Source organism: Mesoplodon densirostris, chromosome 3, assembly GCF_025265405.1.
Source record: "Mesoplodon densirostris isolate mMesDen1 chromosome 3, mMesDen1 primary haplotype, whole genome shotgun sequence".
Taxonomy (NCBI): domain Eukaryota; kingdom Metazoa; phylum Chordata; class Mammalia; order Artiodactyla; family Ziphiidae; genus Mesoplodon; species Mesoplodon densirostris.
The window spans coordinates 43,513,792-43,541,136 of record NC_082663.1 but is presented as its reverse complement, the minus strand read 5'-3'; the positions used below and the strand labels follow the sequence as shown (position 1 = coordinate 43,541,136).

At 38.7% G+C, this 27,345-nt stretch overlaps 1 protein-coding gene across 1 annotated transcript in view; it reads left to right on the top strand.

Moving 5' to 3' along the window:
* CDC20B (cell division cycle 20B) overlaps positions 1–23,243 on the top strand; it is a 68,808-nt gene extending 45,565 nt beyond the window's left edge. Inside the window, exons 6-12 of the mRNA XM_060091698.1 lie at positions 95–211; positions 4,632–4,828; positions 5,914–6,008; positions 8,266–8,491; positions 16,936–17,061; positions 17,569–17,686; positions 23,143–23,243. Coding sequence (XP_059947681.1) covers positions 95–211; positions 4,632–4,828; positions 5,914–6,008; positions 8,266–8,491; positions 16,936–17,061; positions 17,569–17,686; positions 23,143–23,243 — 980 coding nt within the window. The remainder of the gene's footprint in view (positions 1–94; positions 212–4,631; positions 4,829–5,913; positions 6,009–8,265; positions 8,492–16,935; positions 17,062–17,568; positions 17,687–23,142) is intronic.
* The last annotated feature ends 4,102 nt before the right edge of the window (positions 23,244–27,345 follow it).

Here is a 27,345-nt window from a genome sequence, read left to right as displayed (position 1 = left end):
ACCACTTTTTTTTTCACCCCCTTATCTCTTAATACCTGCAAGGATAAAGATTTTGTTTTCAGGATTGTAATGTAGAACTGTTCATTTCTTGTAGGCTGCAGTGATGGAGTCAGAGATGAATACTTCCACATTCAAAGGTTCAGTGATATAAACTATTCCATACTCCAACCAGAGGTGAAGATTCATCTTACCGCTCTTCGAAATGACTATTGTAAGTTATTGCTTAGATCAAGAATTGAAAAGTTGAAATGACAAAATGTATTCTGTGCTCTGGCATAAACTTGAAATTTTATTCTGGAAGAACCAGATGGCCTTGTGCCTCATGCTTAAATGGTGTACCATCCAAATATGGTTAATATAGTGGTTTTTTCATTGTGGAATTTTCATGTTCAGGAATGGGTATTGTTGGTCTTGGTGAGGCACAAGAACTACACATTACATTTTACTGTATTAGAATGAAGTGTATACTACTAAACGTAAAATACATAGCTAGTGGGAAGTAGCTGCATAGCACAGGGAGATCAGCTAGGTGGTTTGTGACCACCTAGAGGGGTGGGATAGGGAGGGTGGGAGGGAGGGAGATGCAAGAGGGAAGAGATATGGGAATATATGTATATGTATAACTGATTCACTTTGTTATAAAGCAGAAACTAACATGCCATTGTAAAGCAATTATACTCCAATAAAGATGTTAAAAAGAAGAATGAAGTGTATAAATCATGGCCTATTCTTATTCTTATATTTTATTTATTTATTTATTTATTTACACTCACAACTTTTATTTTTTATTTAAAAAATTTTTATTGGAGTATAGTTGATTTACAATGTTGTGTTAGTTTCAGGTGTACAGCAAAGTGAATCTGTTATACATATACATATATCCACTCTTTTTGCTTATATTTTAAACATGGATAAATCTTATCAAACAACCACATTGGCTCTTTGTCTCCAGCTTCTTCTTATGTCACTAGCTTGTGATCTAGTTGGGAAGATGGGACTAACCTACATTGACCTGCTACCAACATGCCAATGTAGAGTATAAATAATAAATTGTGGGGTTTAAGGAGTTATAAGGACTATAAGTAGTTTGCTGATCTTTAGATTTGTTCAGAAAGGCTTTGTGGAGACATTCAAACTTGAGATGGATCTTAAAAGATGGGTAGGACTTGGAGGAGTGGAAGAGCGAAGGTAGAGCATCTTCAGTGGTGTGAGCAGCATGAACAAAGGCAGGATGTTGGTAATTCATGGTAATTAATGGCAATGAAGAGGATACACTGGGGACTGGTGAATAGGAGGTGGATGCAGATTATGGATATATTTCAAATCCTGATGTAGATTTTTAGATTTGTTGTGGGAATTCTCAACTAGGAGAAATATCAAAGGAAAATTCATGGCAGAGTATGCAGAGTGCATTTAGCAGGAGAGCTACCAAAAAGTAAGGGACTGTTTTCTCTCCATGAGGAAAACTATATGGGAAGAGGGACAAGTTTAAGATTATTCCACGTTTTGAAGCAGGGGAAGGATGGTGTCACTGAGAAGACAAGTTAGCAGGAGAAGTCGTGTGAGGAGGGAAGATTATTCTTGCAATATTACACTTGAGGAGACAGTGAGATATACAAGAGTTTCTGGCAGGTTATTAGAAATGAGATTTGTAGTTGAAAGAGGGGAAAGGCTAGAGTGTAGGTCAGATGAGTATGATTGAAGCCGAGAGCCCTGGTGAGCTCTCCTGGTGAGAGAGAAAGGAGCAGAGGGAAGAGGTCTGCTTCTGGGGAGCATTCACAGAGAGGAATGAGCAGGAAAAAGCAAAATCATTAAAGGGAACAGTTCTCCTACCATTCTCCTCCTATACCTTCTTCTCTAAGAGAATTTATTGCCATGACTAATGAAAATTGAAGAATTCATTTCAAGAGATGTTTAAAAAGCACAACACTCATATTGAAAAAAAAGCAAACAGAGCTTCCCTGGTGGCGCAGTGGTTGAGAGTCAGCCTGCCGATGCAGGGGACACAGGTTCGTGCCCCGGTCCGGGAAGATCCCACATGCCGTGGAGCGGCTGGCCCCGTGAGCCATGGCCACTGAGCCTGTGCGTCCGGAGCCTGTGCTCTGCAACAGAAGAGGCCACAACAGTGAGAGGCCCGCGTACCGCAAAAAAAAAAAAAAAAAAAAAAGCAAACAAAAACCTTTTGTCCCTACTTCCCCTTCAGGCCATAACCCCTTTTGTCTCCTCCCTTTGACAGCAAAACTTGTCAAAAGATGTCTATATTCACAATTTCTTATTTCTCTCCCCATTGTCTTTGAATCCGCTTTAGTCAGTTCTTAAATATCACCATTCCATTGAAACTGCTCTTCCAAACATCACCCAAAACTCTTCATTGCTAAATCCAGCAGTCACTTCTTGGAGTTCATTTACTTAACTCTATCAGCCACATTGGAGCCAGTTGGTCACTCCCTCCTGCTTGATATCCCACTGTCTTGGTTTGCCTCCTAGCTTTCTGTTCACTCTTTCTTAGTCATTTTTTGCTGGTTTCTCTTTCTCTTCTATCTCTCTGCCTCCTAAATTTTGGGATGCACCAAGTCTCATTCCTTGGACGTCTTTTCTTTTTGACTTCTATTCTATTTAAGTTGATCTACTGGCTTTCTGGCTATATCTCCTTAGTTGTAGCTCTAGGGATTGCAATGCAATCTAAACTTTCTCAGTCTACTTAGAATTACTGTTGCATATTTCACACAATATGTAAAAATCTTGCAGTCACATGTGTCTCCCCAGCCCCCAACTTTTTTGGGAGAGTTACTTCAGTTGTCTATGTTTTAAATCTGCATGCATTGAAAACTCCACCACCGTTAAGTTTTACTTTAAAAAGGCATATGTATTTGTGTTTTAAATATTTTAAGAGAGAAAAAATTGTCCTTTATATTTACCCAAATATTTACCAATTACAACATTCTCCTTCATTCCTGAAGATCCAAATTTCCCTCTTATATAATTTCCTTTCAGTCAAGAGCTTCTGTTAGTGTTTCTTGCAGATCAGGTCTGTTGGTAAAGACTTCTTTTACCCTTATCATGATATTTTTGCTTGATGTAGAATTCCGGGTTGTCAGATGTATTTTTTCAGCACTTTAAAGATGTTCCACTGACTTCTGGCCTCTATGGTTTCTGGTGAGAACTCATTTGAAACCTTGCTCTCTTGCTTCCAAGACCTTACTCCAATTACACATATGTTAGATCTCTGGATATTATCCCACAAATCCCTGAGGTTCTGTCCATTTCTTTAAAATTTTTTTCCCTCCATGTTCTTTATTTTATTTATTTAATTTATTTTTTTAACGTTTTTATTGGAGTGTAGCTGCTTTACAATGGTGTGTTAGTTTCTGCTTTATAACAAAGTGAATCAGTTACACATATACATATATCCCCATATCTTTTCCCTCTTGCGTCTCCCTCCCTCCCACCCTCCCTATCCTACCCTTCTAGCTGGTCACAAAGCACCAAGCTGATCTCCCTGTGCTATGCGACTGCTTCCCACTAGCTATCTATTTTACATTTCCTCCATGTTCTTTAGATTGGATAATTTGAATTTTCCCTGCACTTACACAATTTGGGGTTAGGCTGAGATGTGTGTGGGTTTATACACTCACAATTAGAGGATGCCTTTCTGTGGCTCCCCTCCCATCCCTCCCAGGCTTTCTCCTCACACTTTGGCCACTTCAGGCTCCTTTCTCTGGTTTCTTTGACTAGCAACATGGTGGGCTTTCTATCAGAGTTTGAGCTGCTGGTGTTACTCCATGATCAGGACCCACCCTCAGGGTAAAGCCATGTGAAGAAAAAAATGGAAAACTCACCCCTGGGCAGGTTGCTTCTCCAAGTTTTCACTCCCTTACTTGGCTTACCTGCTTTTGCTTATTTTCCAGAGTTCTCAGGTATTTGTTGTTTGAATTTTGTTCAGAGTTTGTAGTTTGCATCAGTGGGAAGGATGAGTTATAGGGGATTAGACTGCTCTAGTGAAACTGGTGTGCTTCAGAGTTTTGTACTGATATGTGTCAATCAGGATAGGAGTTTCTGTCTTATAGGAAATAAGATAGGGTACAGTTTAGTATGTGGTCATATAAATATGGTTTCTCTGAGCAGTCATATGATTTTTATAGAGTAAGATAGAGAATACTACTAAGAACTTCTAGATATCATAAATAAGCCAGAGATCACCTCTTCTAGATATACTGTAATTGGGTTGCCTTTTGATTAGCAATGATGGTGTCGTCTCCCATATGTATATTCTAGGTCTGAGGATGTCTCCATAAGAATTACATGTTTTTAAATTTTAATGATCTGTTAGATGAAATCCATTTATATTTATAATGGTAGATGAAACTGCCTTGTTTTCTAAATGCCTCTAAATAAGTATATAAGAGCATAAATGTTAAGTGTTATTGCTTATTACACTGTGTATCTTGATACAAGATTCTATTCCAGCTCTCATTTTTGAACTTCTCATGGTCTGCTTGGATCCATGATTCTGTTTTCCAGCTGACCATAGGGAAGTTATCAATCTTTCTCCTCTACCTATAAATAAAGTTATTTGGAAATATTTTTATTTGGCTGTGTAATCACCCTAATTTGAAATGCTTTTCTTATAGATCTGAATATCCTAGACTGGAATTTGCAAAATCTTGTTGCTATAGCCCTTGGATCTTCTGTATACATCTGGAATGGGGATAATCACAATAGGATTGAAAATATAGACTTAAGTGTCACTTGTAACTATATATCTTCTGTGTCCTGGACAAAAGAGGGAACCTGCCTGGCAGTTGGCACCAGCGAGGGAGAAGTGCAAGTACTGGACAGCTTTTTCTTTCTCATAATGTGTTCTGTATAGTTGCTAGATAACTAAGATTGACTTTTAAGAGCAGCTTATTATAAAATAAAGAAACTATAGTAGATGTGGTACTTGAAGCTATGGGGAGTAAGAGGATATACCATTTGGGGTCTTTTCTGAATGGTGTTTAATGAGGATGTAGGGATACTCTGCTTAGTTTTTTCACACAAGCTTTCTTTCTGTCACATTTCCTTGCCCCCCCGACCCCGTTCTTTCTCTCGGACTAAAGTTGGACTTATGAGATCCCCAGTTTTAGGACTTTGGAGAGAAGAAAACAACCTTCCAGTCTTCCTTTCTCACCTTAAGCCATGATCAGGAGTAGAGTTACTTAAAATGAGTGAATTTTTTTTTCTAATAGTCTCTCTGAAATGGGAGCTTACCAAGTTTCCATCAATCTATCTAATTTCTCTTGTACCATTATTGTTGTTGTTGTTATTAGCAATAGTGTAAACAATATTGCTCAGGTGTTCAATGACGTTGGAGGGCCACAGATGGCTCTACTGTTTTCTCATCTCTGTAATGATACTGGATACTATGAGGGTTATGTCATGATGTCTTCTTATGCCAAAGTTCTCATTCCTAATATGAGTCAGAATATCATTTATAGCTGGCAGAAAAGGAGTCTCTTAGCAGTAAATAGAATTCCTGACTTTACAAAGTGTCTAGGCACTCAAATTTTATTTGTTGATAACTGTAGGTGAATTTCCAGGTTTGGAATTCCCACAGTTTGAAGGAACTAGAAGTGTCATAGTGATTCTCAACCCTTTGCAGCCCATTGACTTCACCTGGAGAACTTTAAAATAAATGCCATATGCCCAGGCTCTTACTCCCACCATTAAATCAGAATGGCTAGCACCCATAGCCTGCTCCCTCAATGATCCTAATATGCAGACAGCATTGAAAACTGCTGACTAGGGTTAGAGGTGCTGAACTTTCACTTAGCATAAGGATTGGCTATATCAACACTAGTTGGCTATCAGGCCTTTGAGAAGACCGTGGGTTGTGAAAATGCTACATAACCGTGCTTGTTCATTTTTTTTCAGTTATGGGATGTGGTCACTAAAAAGCGACTGAGAAATATGCTTGGTCATTTGTCAGTAGTTGGGGCTCTAAGCTGGAATAACTACATCCTTAGCAGGTGAGCAGTGTCTTACTGGAACCAATTATATTTGCATCACCAATTGACTATGGGTGCTGAGTGAACAGAACTACAATATTTAAAACCAAAACCAAAGTAAAACAAAGCAGACATTATTAGTAACAGTTATGATCCTACCTGTCAGGTATTCAGACCTGGTGCTATAAGTGGTCCAGTGGCCACGTGTACCATGGTGGCTCTGTGCCTAAAGCATGTACTCATACTGAGATGTGATGTTCAGGATTCATTAGATTGTTCAGATAAAATGTAAAACTCTGTTTAAGCGAAAAGTTTCTCTGTACCAAGTAATACCTACTAGAGAGTTATTTTGTTGAAATGGGTATTTATTGATATCAGTATCACTAATTTGGAATATGTTAAGCTTTCTGGGGGCACATTTCCAATTCACAGACCCACAGAGGTTAGAGCTGGAAGGAACCTCATAGATTAACCAGTTCAGTGATTCTCAGACTTGACAGTTTGTCAGAATCCCTGGAGGGCTCCTCAAAACCCAATTACTGTTCTCATTCTGGGAATTTCTGATTCAGTAGGTCTGGGGTGTTCTGATAATATGCATTTCTAATTTCCCAAGTGATGCTGACACTTTATCACTTTTGAGAACTACTGATTTAGTCATCTAACTGCTTCTTTTTTTTTTTTTTTTTTTTTTTTTTTTTTGCGGTACGTGGGCCCTCTCACTGTTGTGGCCTCTCCCATTGTGGAGCACAGGCTCCGGATGTGCAGGCTCAGCGGCCATGGCTCACGGGCCCAGCTGCTCCGCGGCATGTGGGATCTTCCCGGACTGGGGCACGAACCCGTGTCCCCTGCATTGGCAGGCGGACTCTCAACCATTGCGCCACCAGGGAAGCCCTAACTGCTTCTTTTTGACCAGGAAAGTTAAGCGACTTGTCCCTGTGAGCCTACATAATTGGTCTAAATACGTATTTAATAATAGTCATTCATCTTCATACTGTATTTCTTAAAGTAGATTTAAATTTAAATAAAATTTGAAGCCTTTTACAATTCCTTTAAGTAGCACAGATGTAAATTTGAGATTTTAATACCTTGCGATTATATGCCAGACTTAAAACTACTTAAGCAAATTGCCCTTATATTGGCCTAAGTATTTACCCTGTGAAGTTGTTGTAGTTAGGTCAATTCTATACTCGAGTTCCTTTTACAATCTATTTACATTGCTTAAGTTTAGTTTCATTATCCATGAGGAACATGAACAAATACTTTCTTATAATCATAGCAGCTAACATTTTAGAATACACTGTGCCAGGCAATGTGCTAACTCTTTAGGAGTGTAATTGCGTTTTAATCCCTGCAATGACATTATAAAGTGGTTTATATCCCCCCACCCTCTTTTTCTGAGGAGTAAACTGAGACACCAGCCTGAGGTCACATGTTTAACATAAGGGGAAGAGCCAGGCTTCGAACCAGGTGGTCTGGCCACAGAGTCCATACTGTTCATCAAAATGCTATCAGGGCTATGCCTAAGTAGTTTTTAAAAATCTGATACTGCACTTTGAGAAACTCAGAAATAATTGTAGATAGTTATTTCCTTTCTCCTTGGAGAAAACCAGTCCAGAAAGAGTTCATTATCTTTGTGTGATAGGACTTTTATCATCATTTGGATCCAAATCACTGAGAGTGGAGACATTATCCAGTGATTTTTAATCATATTGCACTTTGCTGGGACATTCAGATAGTTTTATATTCTTTTTAGATATCAGTAGCATGAGCAAACTAATAGTAGATCTGTAGATTAATAGAAAAAGGAAATAATACATTTTTATGTCTAACACATATATCATACGCATATGCCATTTCGTTGAGATAATATGAAATATTCTGAATTCCAGAAAAGTAACATTTCCTGGGTTCAGTACATAAACTACTATCTGGGAAAATATGATAATCTTTTAAATTTATTTTTTCCATGCCTGCATTAAAGCCATTAAAGTTAAAGCCATTAACTTTAAAGCATCATATTAAAGCCATTAGAGTTATCTATCAAAAGATATCTTTTAAATATCCAGTTTTGAAACTCTGCCAGGCAAATCTATTTCACTTGTGGGAAGAATCACCCAGCCAGAATACTCCATCCTTATTAACTCAAGAAATGTCTGTGTTTTGAATCTGTCCTAAGGGGTCTTTCAGGGGTTTGAACAATACTTTCTTTCATGTTATGCTTATGCAGCATTAGGGCTCAAGTTTTCTGTCCTAAACCTGCCCCTTTACCTCTGGGCAGTGGGTCGAGACTGGGCCGTGTTTATCATCACGATGTTCGGGTAGCCCAGCACCATGTTGGAACTCTTCACCACAAGCAAGCTGTGTGTGCCCTGAAGTGGTCGCCGGGTGGCAGGCTGCTTTCCAGTGGCTGTAGTGACGGACTGCTGACTATATGGCCCCATGATCCAGGTGTGAATGCACAGGGTCACCCGCTAAACGTCATACCCCAACCTACAGCAGTCAAGGTAATAAATCCAACAGTTTTGAAAGGTGTGCTTGGGCTGGAGGTTAGTTAAGCATGGGGCATCTGGTGTAAAGTTAGTTAAAATATAGTTTTGCTGAAGTGACAAAACAAAAGATCTGCAGAGAGCTGCTTCCTGGAAAGAGCTGCTTACATTCTTAGATGTCTTATCAGAAATACATTGAATTGAACTAAGAGTTTCTGGAAACCTGGGCAAGCCAAGCCTTGTGGCAGCTACTACCTGGGGAATCATAAGAACAGTCACTAGTGTAAATACTTTCACACTCACCACTGACTAGCCAACTAGTATAGCAGGAGCAGCAGCAGACTCAGAGGTTGACGTCTGTGTGATTTCTCTCATGATGGAGATTCTAGTTTTGCCAAAACAGCTTGTTTATAGTAAAAGCTAATTGGAAGTAGGGTATTGAAGAAAATGATTGCTAATAAACATAAAGATACTCTCTAAAAAACATAAAAATATTCTATGATGAAACTGGGGTCCATGGGCTCAGGAGAATTTCTCAGCCTCTTCAAATTATATGCAAAATTTTGTGTTTACTGAAAAAGCCCTCTTATCCAGCCCCGTCAGTGGTGTAGCTGAATGGTTATTTAAAAAAGAATACTAAGGTAGGTAACCATAAGATATGATACGTATATATTGCAAATATTTTATTTCAACTGAAAATTAAATTGTACATTTATCCATAATACAAGGTCAAGGTCTTTACTTTGAAGGTAGGTTGACTGATTAGAGTTCTTCATTGCCTTTCTTGTATGAACTACAACCATATTTCATTGTTTAAGTTTTCTACTTATGGTATTTATTCTGGTTATCTATTGCTATGTAACAAATTACCCTAAATCCTAGTGGCTTAACACAACGATTATTTTATTATCTTTTATGGTTTCTGGGGGTCAGACTTTGGGAAGGGCTCTTCTCAGCAGTTCTGGCTCAGGGTCTCTCATGGGGTTGTAGTCAGACAGTGACTGAAGCTAAAAGTGCTGGGAGCTGGCACAGCTGTTGGCTGGCTAGTCATCTTTCCCTCTTCATGTGGTCTCAGAGCTTCTCCACGTTGGGTCAGTTTGGGCTTCCTCACAACATGGCAGTCTTAAGAGAGTTGGACTTTGTGGCTCAGGGCAACAGGGCCAGTGCTTCAGAGAACAAGGTGAAAGCGGCATCACCTTTTATAACTAATTCCACAAGTCACGCAGTGACACTGTTGGTGCATTCTATTGTTTGTAAGCCAGTCACAAGCCCTCCCAGATTCAAAGGGAGGAGAATGAGATTCTACATATTGATGGAGGATGTTGGTAAAGGGTATGTGGGATGGGAGATTAATTTTTAACTCCAATTAAGCTTAAACTCAGGATGAGATTAATGTACTCATTTGATGCTGGTGTTATAAAAAGTTACAACTATTTGGAAACCTATATCAGCACTTCTGAAACTTGGAATTTACCTAAAAAAATAGTATATCAGAAACAAAAGACATATGCCAGAATGTATTTATTATAGTATTCGTTTTTTTAATTTTTAAATTTTATTTATTTTTTATACAGAAGTTTCTTATTAGTTATCAATTTTATACACATCAGTGTATACATGTCAATCCCAATCTCCCAATTCATCACACCCCCCACCTCCACTTTTCCCCCTTGGTGTCCATACGTTTGTTCTCTACATCTGTGTCTCTATTTCTGCCCTGCAAACTGGTTCATCTGTACCATTTTTCTAGGTTCCGCATATATGTGTTAATATATGATATTTGTTTTTCTCTTTCTGACTTACTTCACTCTGTAGGACAGTCTCTAGATCCATCCACTTCTCTACAAATGACCCAGTTTCGTTCCTTTTTATGGCTGAGTAATATTCCATTCTATATATGTACCACATCTTCTTTATCCATTCATCTGTCGATGGGCATTTAGGTTGCTTCCATGACCTGGCTATTGTAAATAGTGCTGCAATGAACATTGGAGTTCATGTGTCTTTTAGAATTATGGTTTTCTCTGGGTATATGCCCAGTAGTGGGATTGCTGGGTCGTATGGTAGTTCTTTTTTTAGTTTTTTAAGGAACGTCCATACTGTTCTCCATGGTGGCTGTATCAATTTACATTCCCACCAACAGTGCAAGAGGGTTCCCTTTCCTGCACACCCTGTCCAGCATTTGTTGTCTGTAGATTTTCTGATGATGGCTATTCTGACTGGTGTGAGGTGATACCTCATCGTAGTTTTGATTTGCATTTCTCTAATGATTAGTGATGTTGAGCAGCTTTTCATGTGCTTCTTGCCCATCTGTATGTCTTCTTTGGAAAAATGTCTATTTAGGTCTTCTGCCCATTTTGGGATTGGGTTGTTGGTTTTTTAAATATTGAGCTGCATGAGCATTTTGTATATTTTGGAGGTTAATCCTTTGTCCATTGATTCATTTGCAAATATTTTCTCCCATTCTGAGGGCTGTCTTTTCATCTTGTTTGTAGTTTCCTTTGCTTTTCAAAAGCTTTTAAGTTTCATTAGGTCCCATTTGTTTATTTTTGTTTTTATTTCCATTACTCTAGGACATGGATCAGAAAAGATCTTTCTGTAATTTATGTCAAAGAGTGTTCTTCCTATGTTTTCCTCTAAGAGTTTTATAGTGTCCTGTCTTACATTTAGGCCTCTAATCCATTTTGAGTTTATTTTTGTGTATGGGGTTAGGGAGTGTTCTAATTTCATTCCTTTACATGTAGCTGTCCAGTTTTCCCAGCACCACTTATTGAAGAGGCTGTCTTTTCTCCATTGTGTATCCTTGCCAACTTTGTCATAGCTTAGTTGACCATAGGTGTGTGGGTTTATCTCTGGGCTTTCTATCCTGTTCCATTTATCTATATATCTGTTTTTGTGCCAGTACCATATTGTCTTGATGACTGTAGCTTTGTAGTATAGTCTGAAATGAGGGAGTCTGATATCTCCAGCTCCGTTTTTTTCCCTCAAGACTGCTTTGGCAATTCGGGGTCTTTTGTGCCTCCATACAAATTTTTTTTTCCATACAAATTTTAAGATTTTTTGGTTCTAGTTCTGTAAAAAATGCCACTGGTAATTTCATAGGGATTGCATTGAATCTGTAGATTGCTTTGGGTAGTAGAGTCATTTTCACAATATTGATTCTTCCAATCCAGGAGCATGGTATATCTCTCCATCTGTTTGTATCATCTTTAATTTCTTTCATCAGTGTCTTATAGTTTTCTGCATACAGGTCTTTTGTCTCCTTAGGTAGGTTTATTCCTAGTTATTTTCTTCTTTTTGTTGCAATGGTAAATGGGAGTGTTTCCTTAATTTCTCTTTCAGATATTTCATCATTAGTGTATAGGAATGCCAGAGATTTCTGTGCATTAATTTTGTATCCTGCTACTTTACCAAATTCATTGATTAGCTCTAGTCATTTTCTGGTAGCATCTTTAGGATTCTTTATGTATAGTATCATGGCATCTGCAAACAGTGACAGATTTACTTCTTCTTTTCTGATTTGTATTCCTTTTATTTCCTTTTCTTCTCTGATTGCTGTGGCTAGGACTTCCAAAACTATGCTGAATAACAGTGGCAAGAGTGGATGACCTTGTCTTGTTCCTGATCTTAGAGGAAATGCTTTCAGTTTTTCACCATTGAGAATGATGTTTGCTGTGGGTTTGTCATATATGGCCTTTATTATGTTGAGGTAGGTTCCCTCTGTGCCCAGTTTCTGGAGAGTTTTTATCATAAATGGGTGTTGAATTTTGTCAAAAGCTTTTTATGCATCTATTGAGATGAGCATATGGTTTTTATTCTTCGGTTTGTTAATATGGTGTACCACATTGATTGATTTGCATATATTGAAGAATCCTTGCATCGCTGGGATAAATCCCACTTGATCGTGGTGTATGATCCTTTTAATGTGTTGTTGGATTCTGTTTGCTAGTATTTTATTGAGGATTTTTGAATCTATACTCATCAGTGATATTGGTCTGTAATTTTCATTTTTTGTAGTATTTTTGTCTGGTTTTGGTATCAGGGTGATGGTGGCCTCATAGAATGAGTTTGGGAGTGTTCCTTCCCCTGCAATTTTTTGGAAGAGTTTGCGAAGGATGGGTGTTAGTTCTTCTCTAAATGTTTGATAGAATTCACCTGTGAAGCCATCTGTCCTGGACTTTTGTTTGTTGGAAGGTTTTTAATCACAGTTTCAATTTCATTACTTGTGATTGGTCTGTTTATATTTTCTGTTTCTTCCTGGTTCAGTCTTGGAAGGCTATACCTTTCTGGGAATTTGTCCTTTTCTTCCAGGTTGTCCATTTTATTGGCATAGTGTTGCTTGTAGTAGTCTCTTATGATGCTTTGTATTCTGCGGTGTCCATTGTAACTTCTCCTTTTTCATTTCTAATTTTTGTTATTTGAGTCCTCTCCCTCTTTTTCTTGATGAGTCTGGCTAAAGGTTTATCAGTTTTGTTTATCTTCTCAAAGAACCATCTTTTAGTTTTATTGATCTTTGCTATTGTTTTCTTTGTTTCTATTTCATTTATTTCTGCTCTGATCTTTATGATTTCTTTCCTTCTACTAACTTTGGGTTTTGTTTGTTCTTCTTACTCTAGTTCCCTTAGGTGTAAGGTTAGATTGTTTATTTGAGATTTTTCTTGTTTCTTGAGGTGTACTTGTATTGCTATAAACTTCTCTCTTATAACAGTTTTTGCTGCATCCCATAGGTTTTGGATTGTTGTATTTTCATTGTAATTTGTCTCTAGGTATTTTTTGATTTCCTCTTTGTTCTTCAGTGATCTTTTGCTTTTTTAGTAATGTATAGTTTAGCTTTCATGTGTTTGTGTTTTTTACGTTTTTTTCCCTGAATTGATTTCTAGTCTCATAGCATTGTGGTTGGAAAAGATGCTTGATATGATTTCAATTTTCTTAAATTTACTGAGGCTTAATTTGTGACTCAAGATGTGATCTATGCTGGAGAATGTTCTGTGTGCACTTGAGAAGAAAGTGTAATCTGCTCTTTTTGGATGGAACATCCTATAAATATGAATTAAATCTATCTGGTCTATTGTGTCATTTAAAGCTTGTGTTTCCTTATTAATTTTCTGTCTGGGTGATCTGTCCATTGGTGTAAGTGAGGTGTTAAAGTCCCCCAGTATTATTGTGTTACTGTCGATTTCCTCTTTTATAGATGTTAGCAATTGCCTTATGTATTGAGGTGCTCCTATGTTGGGTGCATATATATCTATAATTGTTATATTTTCTTCTTGGATTGATCCCTTGATCATTATGTAGTGTCCTTCCTTTTCTCTTGTAACATTCTTTATTTTAACGTCTATTTTATTTGATATGAGTATTGCTACTCCAGCTTTCTTTTGATTTCCATTTGCATGGAATATCTTCTTCCATCCCCTCACTTTCAGTCTGTATGTGACCCTAGGTCTGAAGTGGGTCTCTTGTAGACAGCATATATATGGGTGTTGTTTTTGTACCCATTCAGCAAGCCTGTACCTTTTGGTTGGAGCATTTAATCCATTCACGTTTAAGGTAATTATTGATATGTATGTTCCTATTACCATTTTCTTAATTGTTATGGGTTTGTTTTTGTAGGTCCTTTTCTTCTCTTGTGTTTCCCACTTAGAGAAGTTCCTTTAGCATTTGTTGTAGAGCTGGTTTGGTGGTGCTGTATTCTCTTAGCTTTTGCTTGTTCGTAAAGCTTTTGATTTCTCTGTTGAATATGAATGAGTTCCTTGATGGGTAGAGTAATCTTGGTTGTAGGTTATTCACTTTCAACACTTTAAATGTATCATGCCATGTGCCACTCCCTTCTGACTTGTAGAGTTTCTACTGAGAAATCAGCTGTTAACCTTATGGGAGTTCCCTTGTATGTTATTTGTCATTTTTCCCTTGTTGCTTTCAATAATTTTTCTTTGTCTTTAAGTTTTACCAGTTTGATTACTATGTGTCTCAGCATGTTTCTCCTTGGATTTATCCTGTACGGGACTCTCTGTGCTTCCTGGACTTGGGTGGCTATTTCCTTTCCCATGTTAGGGAATTTCCCACTATAATCTCTTCAAATATTTTCTTGGGTCTTTCTCTCTCTCTTCTCTTTCTGCAACCCCTATAATGCAAATGTTGTTGCATTTAATGTTGTCCCAGAGATCTCTTAGGCTGTCTTCATTTCTTTTCATTCTTTTCTCTGTATTCTGTTCCACAGCAGTGAATACCACCATTCTGTCTTCCAGGTCACTTATAGGTTCTTCTGTCTCAGTTATTCTGCTATTGATTCCTTGTAGTGTATTTTTCATTTCAGTTATTGTATTGTTCATCTCTGTTTGTTTGTTCTTTAATTCTTATAGGTGTTTGTTCTTTAATTCTTCTGGGTCTTTGTTAAACATTTCTTGAATCTTCTCGATCTTTGCCTCCATTCTTTTTCCGAGGTCCTGGACCATCTTCACTATCATTATTCTGAAAATTTTTTTCTGGTTGCCTATCTCTACTTCATTTAGTTGTTTTTCTGGGGTTTTATCTTGTTCCTTCATCTGGTACGTAATCCTCTGCCTTTTCATTTTGGCTGTCTTTCTGTGAATGTGGTTTTGTTCCACAAGCTGCATAATTGTAGTTTTTCTTGCTTCTGCTGTCTGCCTTCTGGTGGATGAGGCTATCTAAGTGGCTTGTGCAAGCTTCCTGATGGGAGGGAATGGGGTGGGTAGAGCTGGGTGTTGCTCTGGTGGGCAGAGCTCAGTAAAACTTTAATACACTTGTCTGCTGATGGGTGGGGCTGGGTTCCCTCCCTGATGGTTGTTGGCCTGAGGCAACCCAACACTGGAGCCTACCTGGCTCTTGGGTGGGGCTAATGGCGGACTCTGGGAGGGCTCATGCCAAGGAGTACTTCCCAGAACTTCTGCTGCCAGTGTCCCTGTCCCCATGGTGAGACACAGCCACCCCCTGCCTCTACAGGAGAACCTCTAGCACTCGTAGGTAGGTCTGGTTCAATCTCCTATGGGGTCCCTGCTCCTTCCCCTGGGTCCTGATGTGCACACTACTTAGTGTGTGCCCTCCAAGAGTGGAGTCTCTGTGTCCCCCAGTCCTGTCAAAGTCCTTCAATCAAATCCCACTAGCCTTCAAAGTCTGATTCTCCAGGAATTCCTCCTCCCGTTGCCAGACTCGCAGGTTCAGAAGCCTGACGTGGGGCTCAGAACCTTCACTCCAGTGGGTTGACTTCTGTGGTATAGGTGTTCTGCAGTTTGTGAGTCACCGCCCCACCCCCAGCAGCTATGGGATTTGATTTTACTGTGATTGTGCCCCTTGTACCATCTCATTGTGGTTTCTCCTTTGTCTTTGGATGTGGGATATATTTTTGGTGAGTTCCAGTGTCTTCCTATCAATGACTGTTCATCAGTTAGTTGTGATTCCAGTGCTCTCGCAAGAGGGAGTGAGTGCACATCCTTCTACTCCGCCATCTTGAACCCTATTAAAGTATTCTTTATAAAAACAAACAACAAAAACACAGTACCCCCAAATCCACTTCTTTCCAAAAAACTCAACCCAAGCCAATGCAAACCAAACCAAAATAAGATAAAAAATCAACCTGAGTCCAGCATTAGAACAAACATTAATTAGAGTATAATAACATGATGGAATATTGTGGGATTACTAAAAATGATAACTATGAAAAATACGTTAAACTTGGAAAGCCGTATAATAAGTGAAAACAACAGAAAAATAAAATAATATATACATCATGCTTAGTACTTTATAAAATACTTTTACATATAGAAGATAATATGTAAAAATGAGAATAGTTGCCAGGATGATTGATAAGGATATACAGGTAAATATAACTGAAATATTTGTTAAAATGTTTTTTAAAGTTACTGTTACTAATCATTTCAGTTATCAATATAAATTTATAATATTAAATTCTGTTTCTCAGAATTAACAATAACAATTTATAACTAAAGAAAAGGCAATTTTATTTTCTAAAATGTAATAAGATTTGAAATACATGAGATTTTCTTGTGTTGTGAGCAAGCATGTATAGCTCTCCATTCTTTTCTAGTCCCTCTCTCACCTAGAACCTAAGGACGCAGGTAGACAAACCAGAGGAAGACTGTATTTTATAACCAGATGCTAGGGGCACATGTCAACTCTTCCAGCAGCACATTTTTGCCCCAGAGGATGTGTTGAATGAAGCTTTTCAAACATATTATTGTGTGGTTTTTCTATGTTTAAAATATTTGCAATTGTTATCTAAATTTGAAAAAGGCACCAATATGTGATTTCTATTCCCTGAGAAGTAATCTCTGGAGAGTAAAGTAGCTCTTGCCTTTGGATCAGAGGTCCTGGAGATCTGCCATGGGGACAGAGCTCTGGAACTTCTGCTTATATGTGTGCAGCTCATTCATGAGTTCACCTTCTCCAAAGCTGACCTGCCTGTGTGATTATTTGGAACTTTAAAGGCCATGGATTGGTGTCCCTGGCAGTCTGAAATCCTCGCTGTTGGAGGAGGAATGAAAGATGGACACTTACATATCCTGGACATAAATACTGGGCAGAGCATCCAGACCCCAAGCACAAACTCACAGGTAAACGTCTCTCAGGGAGTTTACCTTCATTCTGATCTTCTAGAATCTTGTGAAATAACTTATGCTAGAGCATAGGACCCAAACACACCTCTCTTTACCTGCTAAGTCCACAGGAATTTCAGTTCTTAAGAGTTTCTTTTTGTAAAACCTTCTTCATCTGTGAGTTGAAAGTTAATTTAACTTGTGTATCCTTTTTTTTTTTTCATTTCCCTTCTTTCTCAGCACTGCTTTGACTGAGAAACTTGAGAGTAGTCTGACTATTCCTGGACAATGATCATAGTCCACTTCAATTCATAGGTTCATTGTGCCTAAGCCTATTTGTATATTTAGCCTTTTGTTGCCTTGGGATAAACTTTCCTAGAACTAACATAATTCCTCTAATACCCTAACCCCATGTATGGATTGGAGGATAGATGTGGACAGAGCATACTGACTAGAGTCAGTTTAAAATGCGTTCAATGAATCAGAAATTGCCATAATTCTATATTTTGGGGGTCATTATTACAGATTTGTTCCCTAATCTGGCTACCTAAGACAAAGGAGATCGCAACTGGCCAAGGGTCTCCTAAGAATGATGTGACTGTGTGGTCCTGTCCTGCTCTGGCCAGGTCACGTGGGTTTTTTGGTAAGTAAATAGGTAAGTAAAATTCTATGTATCTATTGCAAAGTGAGCTGCTACTGGTGGAAAAATCCATGAATGGAAGATTTTCTCCTTCTGGTTCTTTGAAGTATATATTTTATCAGAGGAAAAAGCCCTACACCCACCACACCTCTGGTGTGAGTGTTTCTGAATTTGACTGTGCGTCACTTATAACTGTCATGTCTTCTTGCATTCGTGTATGCAGTGATGATTGTGGACAGTTTTCAAAATGTGTTTCCGAACTCTGGAGTTATCATTATAACTCATCTTACCCTATTTTGCAGAAGAACCAGCAGAGCTGAAATGTGTGGGAGATAAGGAAGTATGAAAAGGGTGAGACATTTTTCTATGTGGGGAGACCACTCCAGACTGTGAGACCCTGGGGAGCCTCTGCCCTTTCAAGGCAGGCTGCTGTTCTTTCTCGGTGTAGTTCTGTAAATGTTTACTGGTTACTTCTTGAGAACAAAACCCCATGATGGAGAACAAGAGCCGGGCCTTGTCCTCAAGAACCTTAAATGCTCTTTGGTGCAGTCTGAAATGTTAAAGGGGGCTGAGGGAAATAGGGAGACAGAAGTGTTGGCTGATGAAGGAAGAGCACTGGCATCCAGTCTCTTGTAGACCTCTGATTACATATTCTATCTTCTTCCTCTTGCCTCTCAACTTGTCTTCTGTTCATCCCTGAAAGTTATTTATTCAACATTTATTTATTTAGCATCTACTATGTGCCAGGCACTTTTTGTGGCACTGGGAATACACAGGTGAACCAGACAGACAATATCCTTGCCCTCATAGAGCTCACACTTTTGTGGGAGCAGACAGGCAAAAACCAAATATATACAATATTAGGTAGTGATAATACCATGACTCTCTTTGGAGAGTCTGAGAATGTTATTGGCCACAACAAAATACCCTTAACAGAAAGACTTCCTGATTCTGCTGGTCAGGCTGGCTGGAGCTCAGGTTAGCCTCAAAATGACTATATATCCTTCAGCTGTTATACTGTGTGACTTGGTGAATAAAAATACAGGCATGGTACAGCCACTATGGAGAACAGTATGTAGGTTCCTTAAAAAATTAAAAATAGAACTACCATACAACCCAGCAATCCCACTACTGGACATATACCCTGAGAAAACCATAATTCAAAAAGAATTATGTACCACAATGTTCATTGCAGCTCTATTTACAATAGCCAGGACATGGAAGCAACTTAAGTGTCCATTGACAGTTGAATGGATAAAGAAGATGTGGCACATATATACAATGGAGTATTACTCAGCCATAAAAAGAAATGAAATTGAGTTATTTGTAGTGAGGTGGATGGACCTAGAGACTGTCATACAGAGTGAAGTAAGTCAGATAGAGTAAAACAAATACCGTATGCTAACACATATATATGGAATCTTTAAAAAAAAAAGATGGTTATGAAGAACCTAGGGGCAGGTCAGGAATAAAGACGCAGACCTACTAGAGAATGGACTTGAGGACACGGGGAGGGGGAAGGGTAAGCTGGGAAAAAGTGAGAGAATGGCATGGACATAAAAACACTACCAAATGTAAAATTGTTAGCTAGTGGGAAGCAGCCGCATAGCACAGGGAGATCAGCTCGGTGCTTTGTGACCACCTAGAGGGGTGGGATAGGGAGTGTGGGAGGGAGGGAGATGCAAGAGGGAAGAGATATGGGGATACATGTGTATGTATAGCTGATTCACTTTGTTATAAAGCAGAAACTAACATGTCATTGTAAAGCAATTATACTCCAATAAAAACGTTAAAAAAAAAAGTACAGGCAGCTCTTGACAGAGCCACTTCAGTACCAGCACAAATGTAGGAGAAGCATGAGCTGGTCCTTTGCAAATATTTTATCACAATTCACCAGACCTTTTTAGTTTAGAGAAACACTTAAAATCAAGCCTCAAAACCCAGTTCTTTACAAAATTATAATTCCAGCAGCTAGATAGGTCCTTCAGGCAGCTAGGTGGGAGTACTGATAGATACTTGAAGCATTTGCTGATGCTTAGAATAAGGAATGTACTTAGTGCGTTTTTGTTTCTCTGTCCTTAATAAGTTATACTTTTCTAGTTTTAATGACTTGTGAATTCTTTTTCATTGATATTAGATAGCTCTCCAAAGGTACATTTAACCTTTTCTCCTTCCTTTAAAATGCTTTTGGCTGGAGAAGATGCAGTTAATTTTGAACTTTTAGACACTAACTTTCACCTCTAACTCAGTAGTTTCTGCTGTGTACAAGATTTCCCCAAAGTGTTTAGCAGGAAGATTGTTTTACAAACACACATCATGTGGTCAGATAAATTTGGAAATTCTGGGTTAAACAAGAACAGTTTTTCTTTCCTAAGAATGTCTCAAAGCCTTTGATACATTATGTGTATTGGGAATCTCCAAGAGGAGTTACAGCATTCTCGGTTTCCCAAATTCATCTGGGAAATCTTTGTATGGGAGAATCTTGAGGTTCTTGCTCGGTGAACATGCTTCAGGGGGCACTGCCACATGGCATGGGGCTGCTGAGGTCTTCAGCTTCTATGTGTTTTTACTGTCTGTCAATGTTTCCATTGTGAGTCAAGATCAGCACTGAAAAAAAAAAAGAAATAGAATGGTATAGAATGGAAAAATGGAAAAGTAGGTATTATTTTGTGAATAACTTTTGTCATAGTTATCAGTACATTTTCATTGTCTATGTATGGGGTCACTGCATAAAATGTAGTTTTGACAATGAGTTGTGGTCATAAAGCTGGAAAAATGCTGTTCTAGATTGTGGTCATGCCCTTAGTAAGTCTCACCCTGTTACCCACAGTCATAATTCTCTGGGGGAGAATTTTAGTTAAAGAGGTCTCACCCACCTGACTACAGAAGAAAGATACCTTATAATTCCCCCTCCTATCCACCCCCCGAGAGTTGTAATTTCCAAGGTTTGAAACAGTGGTAGGTAACTTTCTAGTCTATAAGTGAGATCTGGCCTTTGACTGGGTTTCATCAGTCCGTTGCACATACGTCAGTATGTGGTTTCATTTATGGATGTAGCTGCATAAAGAAAACCAAACGTTGAATGTTTTCAGTGACAGTACTCTTGGCATGTGAGGATGTAAATCCTAAAAGAGGACTTTCATCTGAGATAAGGTGGCATTTCCCACTATCTAGTAAACTAAGATTGTCACTAATGTGAAAAATGTATTTCAAGAATGTTTTTGTTTCCATCCAAATGCCATATTCCTAACAAGTTCTAGAAGCAGCTATCCACTTTTTAAGTCAAGATATTTTTCAAAGCCTGCTCTATAAAACATTTGGGATTTTTTCCCTGTTATTCCTTTTTCCACTTTCTCTTCTTCCTTCCTCTTCATCTTAACACACCATAATAAAGGATGAAAGAATATTTATCACTGATTATATTTATTGAATAGATTTTTCTTTTTTAGGTTTAATTTTAAAGCATTGGTATAATGATCTATATTTTCCTTACTAAATTAAGTTGCTTTTCATTTATATGGCTCAAATTAAAAAATTTTTAATTTTTAAAAACTAATGGATACTGGCCTTCATTAGAAAAAGAGATTCTTCTTTGCGTTGGATTTGGAGCGTGGTAAACAGTTAAAGCATTGAATTGGATTCTAGTTCTGGCTCTGCCATTAATCAGCTGTGTGACCTTGAACAAATTGTTCGATATTCTTAAATTTTTTCTTCATCTGTAAAATAAGAAGATGGCATTATATCTATAAATTTAAACATTTTTAATGCACCAACATGCCTAGGGCCAATCCCATGTCTCCTTGGTGGTGTGTCTGTGCACGTGTGTATGTGTATGTGCGTGTGCGTGTGTGTATGCATGAAGGAGAGCATTGGGAGTTATGTGTTTAGATGGAAAAAGCCCCAAGTATCTAAGAAATGTCTCCTTTGGGAGTGGAATAGTGTATCTGCACTCCTTGCTGTTGAGAATCTTGTGTCAGAGAACAAGATTATTTCTGAAATTCCAGCTCTCAATTGAGTTGTAAGCAGTACTCCTCCTATGAGGGGGTGGCCACCCACCTCATTTGATTTTAGTTGTGCCCCCAAATACCTACCCACTCAAAAACATATCCAACCTCTTTTTTCCTCTCATCTTCCCAGTCCCAGCTTTCTTTCATGGAGTCAGCTTTGTGTATTTTGGCCTAAAGTTTTTGATCGTGAAAGTTACTGTTGGATTAGGATAGGTTTTGCAAAGTATTTTCCAAGGAACCCTAGTAGTTTGAGATGTTCAAGTGAAAAGGATTCTGGTGAAATAAGTTTCAGAAATGCTGCCTATTATAGCCTCTTCTACCAAATATTTCTAATGCATATAGCAGTTTTGAAATAAGGAATCTTGTATAATTTTCTTAACTTGGAGCTTCCAAATTAATGTGAACATTAAAGACTCTTTTCATTTTTAATACCTATCAACCTCGTATAAAACTATTGTTCCACAGAGTGTTCTTTGAGAAATGATCAGATAGATAATAGAAAGAGGGTATTGTCTTCAGAATTCCATATGAAAGACTCATGTATGTTTTGTGAGACAGATTTTTGGGTCCTTTTCCATTAAGCTGCATCAGTTTATTTGATTCGTTTCTTGAAACCAAGATCCCAAAAGGATGACTTTCAGGGAAGGATAAGAAGTGGGATGGAGTGTGTGGTAGGAGCACAGCCATGATAATTCCTGGGTATTGGTGGGTTAGGGAAGATAGAACTAATAATGGTATAAGGCATGAGGGGTGTGGTGAGCTAAAAACTGGTCCCCTCAAAGCTATCCACGTGAAATGCCAGAAACCTGTGAGTGTGACTTTATTTGGTGAAAGGGTCTTTGCAGATGTAATTAAGTTGAAGATTTTGAGATGAGATCATTCTGGATTATCCAGATGGGCCCTAAATGTAATGGCAAGTGTCCTTATAAGAGGCACACATAGGAGAACAGACACACAGAATCAGAGATGGTGTGACCACAGAATCAGAGATGATGTGCCCACAGAAGCAGCGATTAGAGTGATGTGGCTACAATTTGGGGATGACCAACAACTGCCAGAAACTAGAAGAGGCAGGAAACAGAATCTTCCCTGCTTGCCAAATCCTTGATTTTGGACTTCTGGTCTGTGAGAGTATAAATTTCCGTTGTCTTTAGCCGTGCAGTTTGTGGTAATGTATTACAGCAGCCTTAGGGAACCAAAACAAGGAGGAAGAGCCCTGAAGGGCAACAGTAAAGCAAAACCTTAGCCACTTTAAGGTGTTACCCAGAGTCCTCCCTGACTGGTGTTTTCCATGGCAAAGGCGCAGTGGGAGCGCCAGCTCTGAACGTGGCAGGGGTTTGGAGGAGCCCTTTATCCTGTATGGGGTATCTGGACACAGCTTAGGTTGCTTCCCAGTCCTCAGCAACAGCCCTTGACACGTGGAACGTGAGCAGTCTGTCTTTATTCCCACAGGCCACCGAGGCAGAGTGCTGCACCTGGCTTTGAGTCCAGACCAGACCCGGGTTTTTTCTGCCGCAGCTGATGGCACAGCCTGTGTATGGAATTACTGCTAGTCACCCAGCCCCTCTCAGCTTCAGCTTCCTCGTTTCTGTGTGAGAATAATGATGTTGGCCTTGCCTTCTCCATGGTGTTGTCAAGAGGCTCAGACAAGATGACGTGCTTTTCCTGAGGTGAATGCCTGTTCTCCTGACCTTCCTTCTCAGGTTACTTTATTTACTCTGCTTCATTCCATTGCATTTCCCAGACACTGTCTTTGACTCTATGCTTCTCTCTCTGATTTCCTCCTCCTCCTCCCCTCTTCTTCTTCTTCTTCTTCTCTCTCTGTCTTTTCCTCGTTAGAGGTGCATTTTCACTGCTATAATCACAAGAATATCTACAGCAAAGATTTCTAAATGCTTCTTTGTCACTCAACTTTTCTCCCAAGCTCCAGCCTCATACTTCTGTCTGTCTCTGGATATTTCTTTTCTGAGATACGTTTTTGTCTTTAGCTCAAACTCAATACATTAAAAACACAACTTATTCACTTGAAAAACATTTGATTAAAGTGCTACTCTAGGTTAAGCATGCATATTATTTCTTCTCAAAAAGAGGACTTCTGTGGGACTCCCTTTTCTCTTATCATGGTGTCATCCTTATCCTGGTCCTCCCATTACTCAGGGAGCCTCCTGTTTATTCAGTTTACCCCTTGTTCTCTGTTTTTTGTTTTACCCTAGTAATGTCCTGCATACCTGATGACCAATTTGTGGTAATTGCCTTCTAACTGGCTTCCTGTCTTTATTCTTCATGGGTCTCCACGTTACTGCTAGGTTACATTTCTAAAATCATCGTGCTGGTCCTCCCATCCCCTACTCATAAACTCTCAATGACTCCCATTACCTAACCCCCTAGGCCTCCATCTCGGAGTCCTGAGCCCAGAACATGAAGGTGGGGACCTGTACCAGTTATGGCTCTGCCATAAACTTACTGGGTGACCTTGGGTATGTCACAACATTTGCAAGAATAGGAATTTGGATTTGATAACTGCTAAGGCTTCTTCAAGCTTGATCAGGCCACTGTTCTATCTTTTTAACATTAATCCTCACTCCCTCCTGTGTTAACCCTGGGCTAAGTCTTGTGATTTCCTGCCTTATGCTTTTGTTACACCTCTTCTTTCTAGTCTGGAATTCCTGCTTCTCTCTTCTTTAGCTTTGCACCTTCACATGAGTCCTGACCTCTCCAGGAAGTGTTTTGAAATGATGTTACCTGGCTTTAACTCTTGGCATCAGTCTGTATCACCTACTTTGTGTTAATATAACTATTCTGGTTGTTTTTAAAAAATCTTTTATTACTATGTGAATCTTTGTTTATTTAAGTTTTAACATGCTTATTTCTTCCGGACAATTCGATTGAGGAGTTGAGGAATATTGGCCTTGCCTTCTCCATGGTGTGTCATGAGGCTCAAACAAGATGATGTGCTTTTTAGTGTCAAGATGTTATATTTTTTAGTGTCCTTTGGAATGTTTTCATGTGTCAGCTAACATATGTTGATTAATTTATTTGCTTTGTCATAAATGGTTTTTACCAATACATACACACTCCCTTAATACCCCTCCTCAAAAAAAAAAAACCAAATAAAAGCCTTGATAATTGAAAAGTGGAATAATAAATACAAGGGGTGTTAGGACTCTCCTGACAAGTTGCCATACATTCTGTTCTTTTCCCTGTTTCTAAACTCAGATAATCTGCTTGGTAGTGCTAGTAATTTTTACCTTATAAAATTTTAGGTCACCAAAAGCTGCAAATATGCTACATTCCTGCAATACACACTCTTCTTCTTTAAGATAATGGGTTTCATTTGATCTTCTTATTTAGCCAGGTATAAACTATAAGAAAAAGTTTAGCAGGGAAAGGAGCAAAATGGTGAGGCCACTTCCAGTGTCCCCCACCATTCTGATGTGGTTACTTCTATCTTAACAATCTCACGGCACTATGACATGACCAAAGATCACTTCTCTCAATTAATATTGGTGTGTTAACTAGGCTCTCATTTAAGAAAAATAGCAATATATCTTTTACTACTGTTAGTTTTGGTGGAAGTCTGGAATATGGTTTCAGTAAAGAAAAAAATGAACTTACAGATAATACACAAAACAGAAGCCTCTGCTACAAAAATTCTGTAATATAAAATTTTTATTGACTAATAAGTCATATAAAGCACATAAATCTAAGTGTACAGCTCAGTGAGTGTTTAATTTATGAATAAGATCAAGATCATATGAATAAATCATCCAGATCAAGATGTGAACATTTCTTTCACCCCCAAAGACTACTTTGTGTCCACTCAGTCAATACCCCTCCATTATTCTGACCTTGGTCACCATGAATTAGTTTTGCCTTATGCCAACCTTCAGATAAATGTAATCATACCATAAATATTCTTTCTTTTTTTTTTTTGGTCTGGTTTCTTTTACTCAACCTTATATTTGTAAGAGTAATTCATATTGTTGCATTCATGCATGACACAGGCATGTAGTTTGGTCTTTTTCACTGCTGTGTAATATTCCATTGTATATACAACAATTGTTTATCCATTTTATTATGAATGGATATTTGAGTTATTTTCAGCTTTGACTTTTAAGAATAAAGCTGTGGGCTTCCCTGGTGGCGCAGTGGTTGAGAGTCTGCCTGCTGATGCAGGGGACACGGGCTCGTGCCCCGGTCTGGGAGGATCCCACGTGCCGCGGAGCGGCTGGGCCTGTGAGCCATGGCCGCTGAGCCTGCGCGTCCAGAGCCTGTGCTCCACAGTGGGAGAGGCCACAACAGTGAGAGGCCCATGTACCGCAAAAAAATAAAAAATAAAAAAATAAAGTTGCTACAGACATCCTCAAACACGTATTTGGTGGAAAAAAAAGCCCTCATTTCTGTTTGGTATATACCCAGGAGTAGAATTGTTAGGACATAGCATATGTGTTCATTCAGTTTTAATAGACACTGCCACTTTTCCTAAGAAGTTCTACCAATTTACACTTCTACCAGCAATGAACAAGGGTTTCATACAACTCTTTTTAAGTGGACTTCAAAATCTGTAATAAATGTTGCCAGTAGGGAATACTCCATCCATCCTCTTATTGCTATTAAAATCCTAATTAGGGATTATAGCAGGCATCTAAAATATCCTCTTAGAGCATCTCTTTTAGATATCAGCATGAGACTTCACTTTCTAATATAGGGGTTCTCATCCCCAGCTGCATACTAAAATCATTGGGGAGCTTATAAAAAGAATACTTTGTCTTGGTTCTCATCAAATTAAATAAAAATTTCTAAGGGTGAGACCGGAGCATTGGTCATTTTAAAGAGCCTGGTAAGTCTAGTGGGCAGCCATGGTTGAAAACCAAAGGACCAGTATTTTGGTCAGTCTTTAGGCTATTTTTCTCATTTGTTTTAAGAAGCTGTCTCTTAGTGTTGCTGTATGTTCTTAGTTTGGATATACTGTGTGTGTGTGTGTGTATGTATATGTTTATGTATGTATACATGCACACAAATATAAGATTTATATTCCAAAAGGAACTGATGAAAATCAAAGGAATCTGTTCACATAATCTCATCTTGAAGTGGCTACTGGGCTGATGACTATCCACTAAGTTCAATACACTGAATAAATATCTTGAGTTTTTTCCCAAAGGAAAATATCAGGCCACGATTCAACACTCACTCCCTAGTATGAGATGGCAGTCACTGTAACCACCATGTTGATTAGACCTACCCAGACTCAAGGACAAGGGGAACCAAGAAATCACCTAGATAATCCAAGGCTTAAATCCAAACTACTGAGAAAGGAGGCTGACTTTCCTTGTATCCTTTTTTGGCTAGCTAAGTGCCTCATTAATATCCCCTAGAATTTTAATTTCTGTTTCTCACCTGCCTTTGGAAAATACTGTAAGGCATTTTCTGTTTCTACTTCTCCCACCGACTCAGGTTCTTACTTATAAATCTGAATAGCAGGTGTTGATGTGGAACAATGGCCTTTGAAGGGCAAACATTTCCTTTTAATCCAAACGCTCCAGACTGGCTGTTTCTGTTTCTTGCAGAATTGCTGAGCCCTTCACTGTACTTGTTACTAGACAGACTGACCTTAGTGTCCCTCCTGCTGGGCCCCACTGAATCAGTGAAGTGACT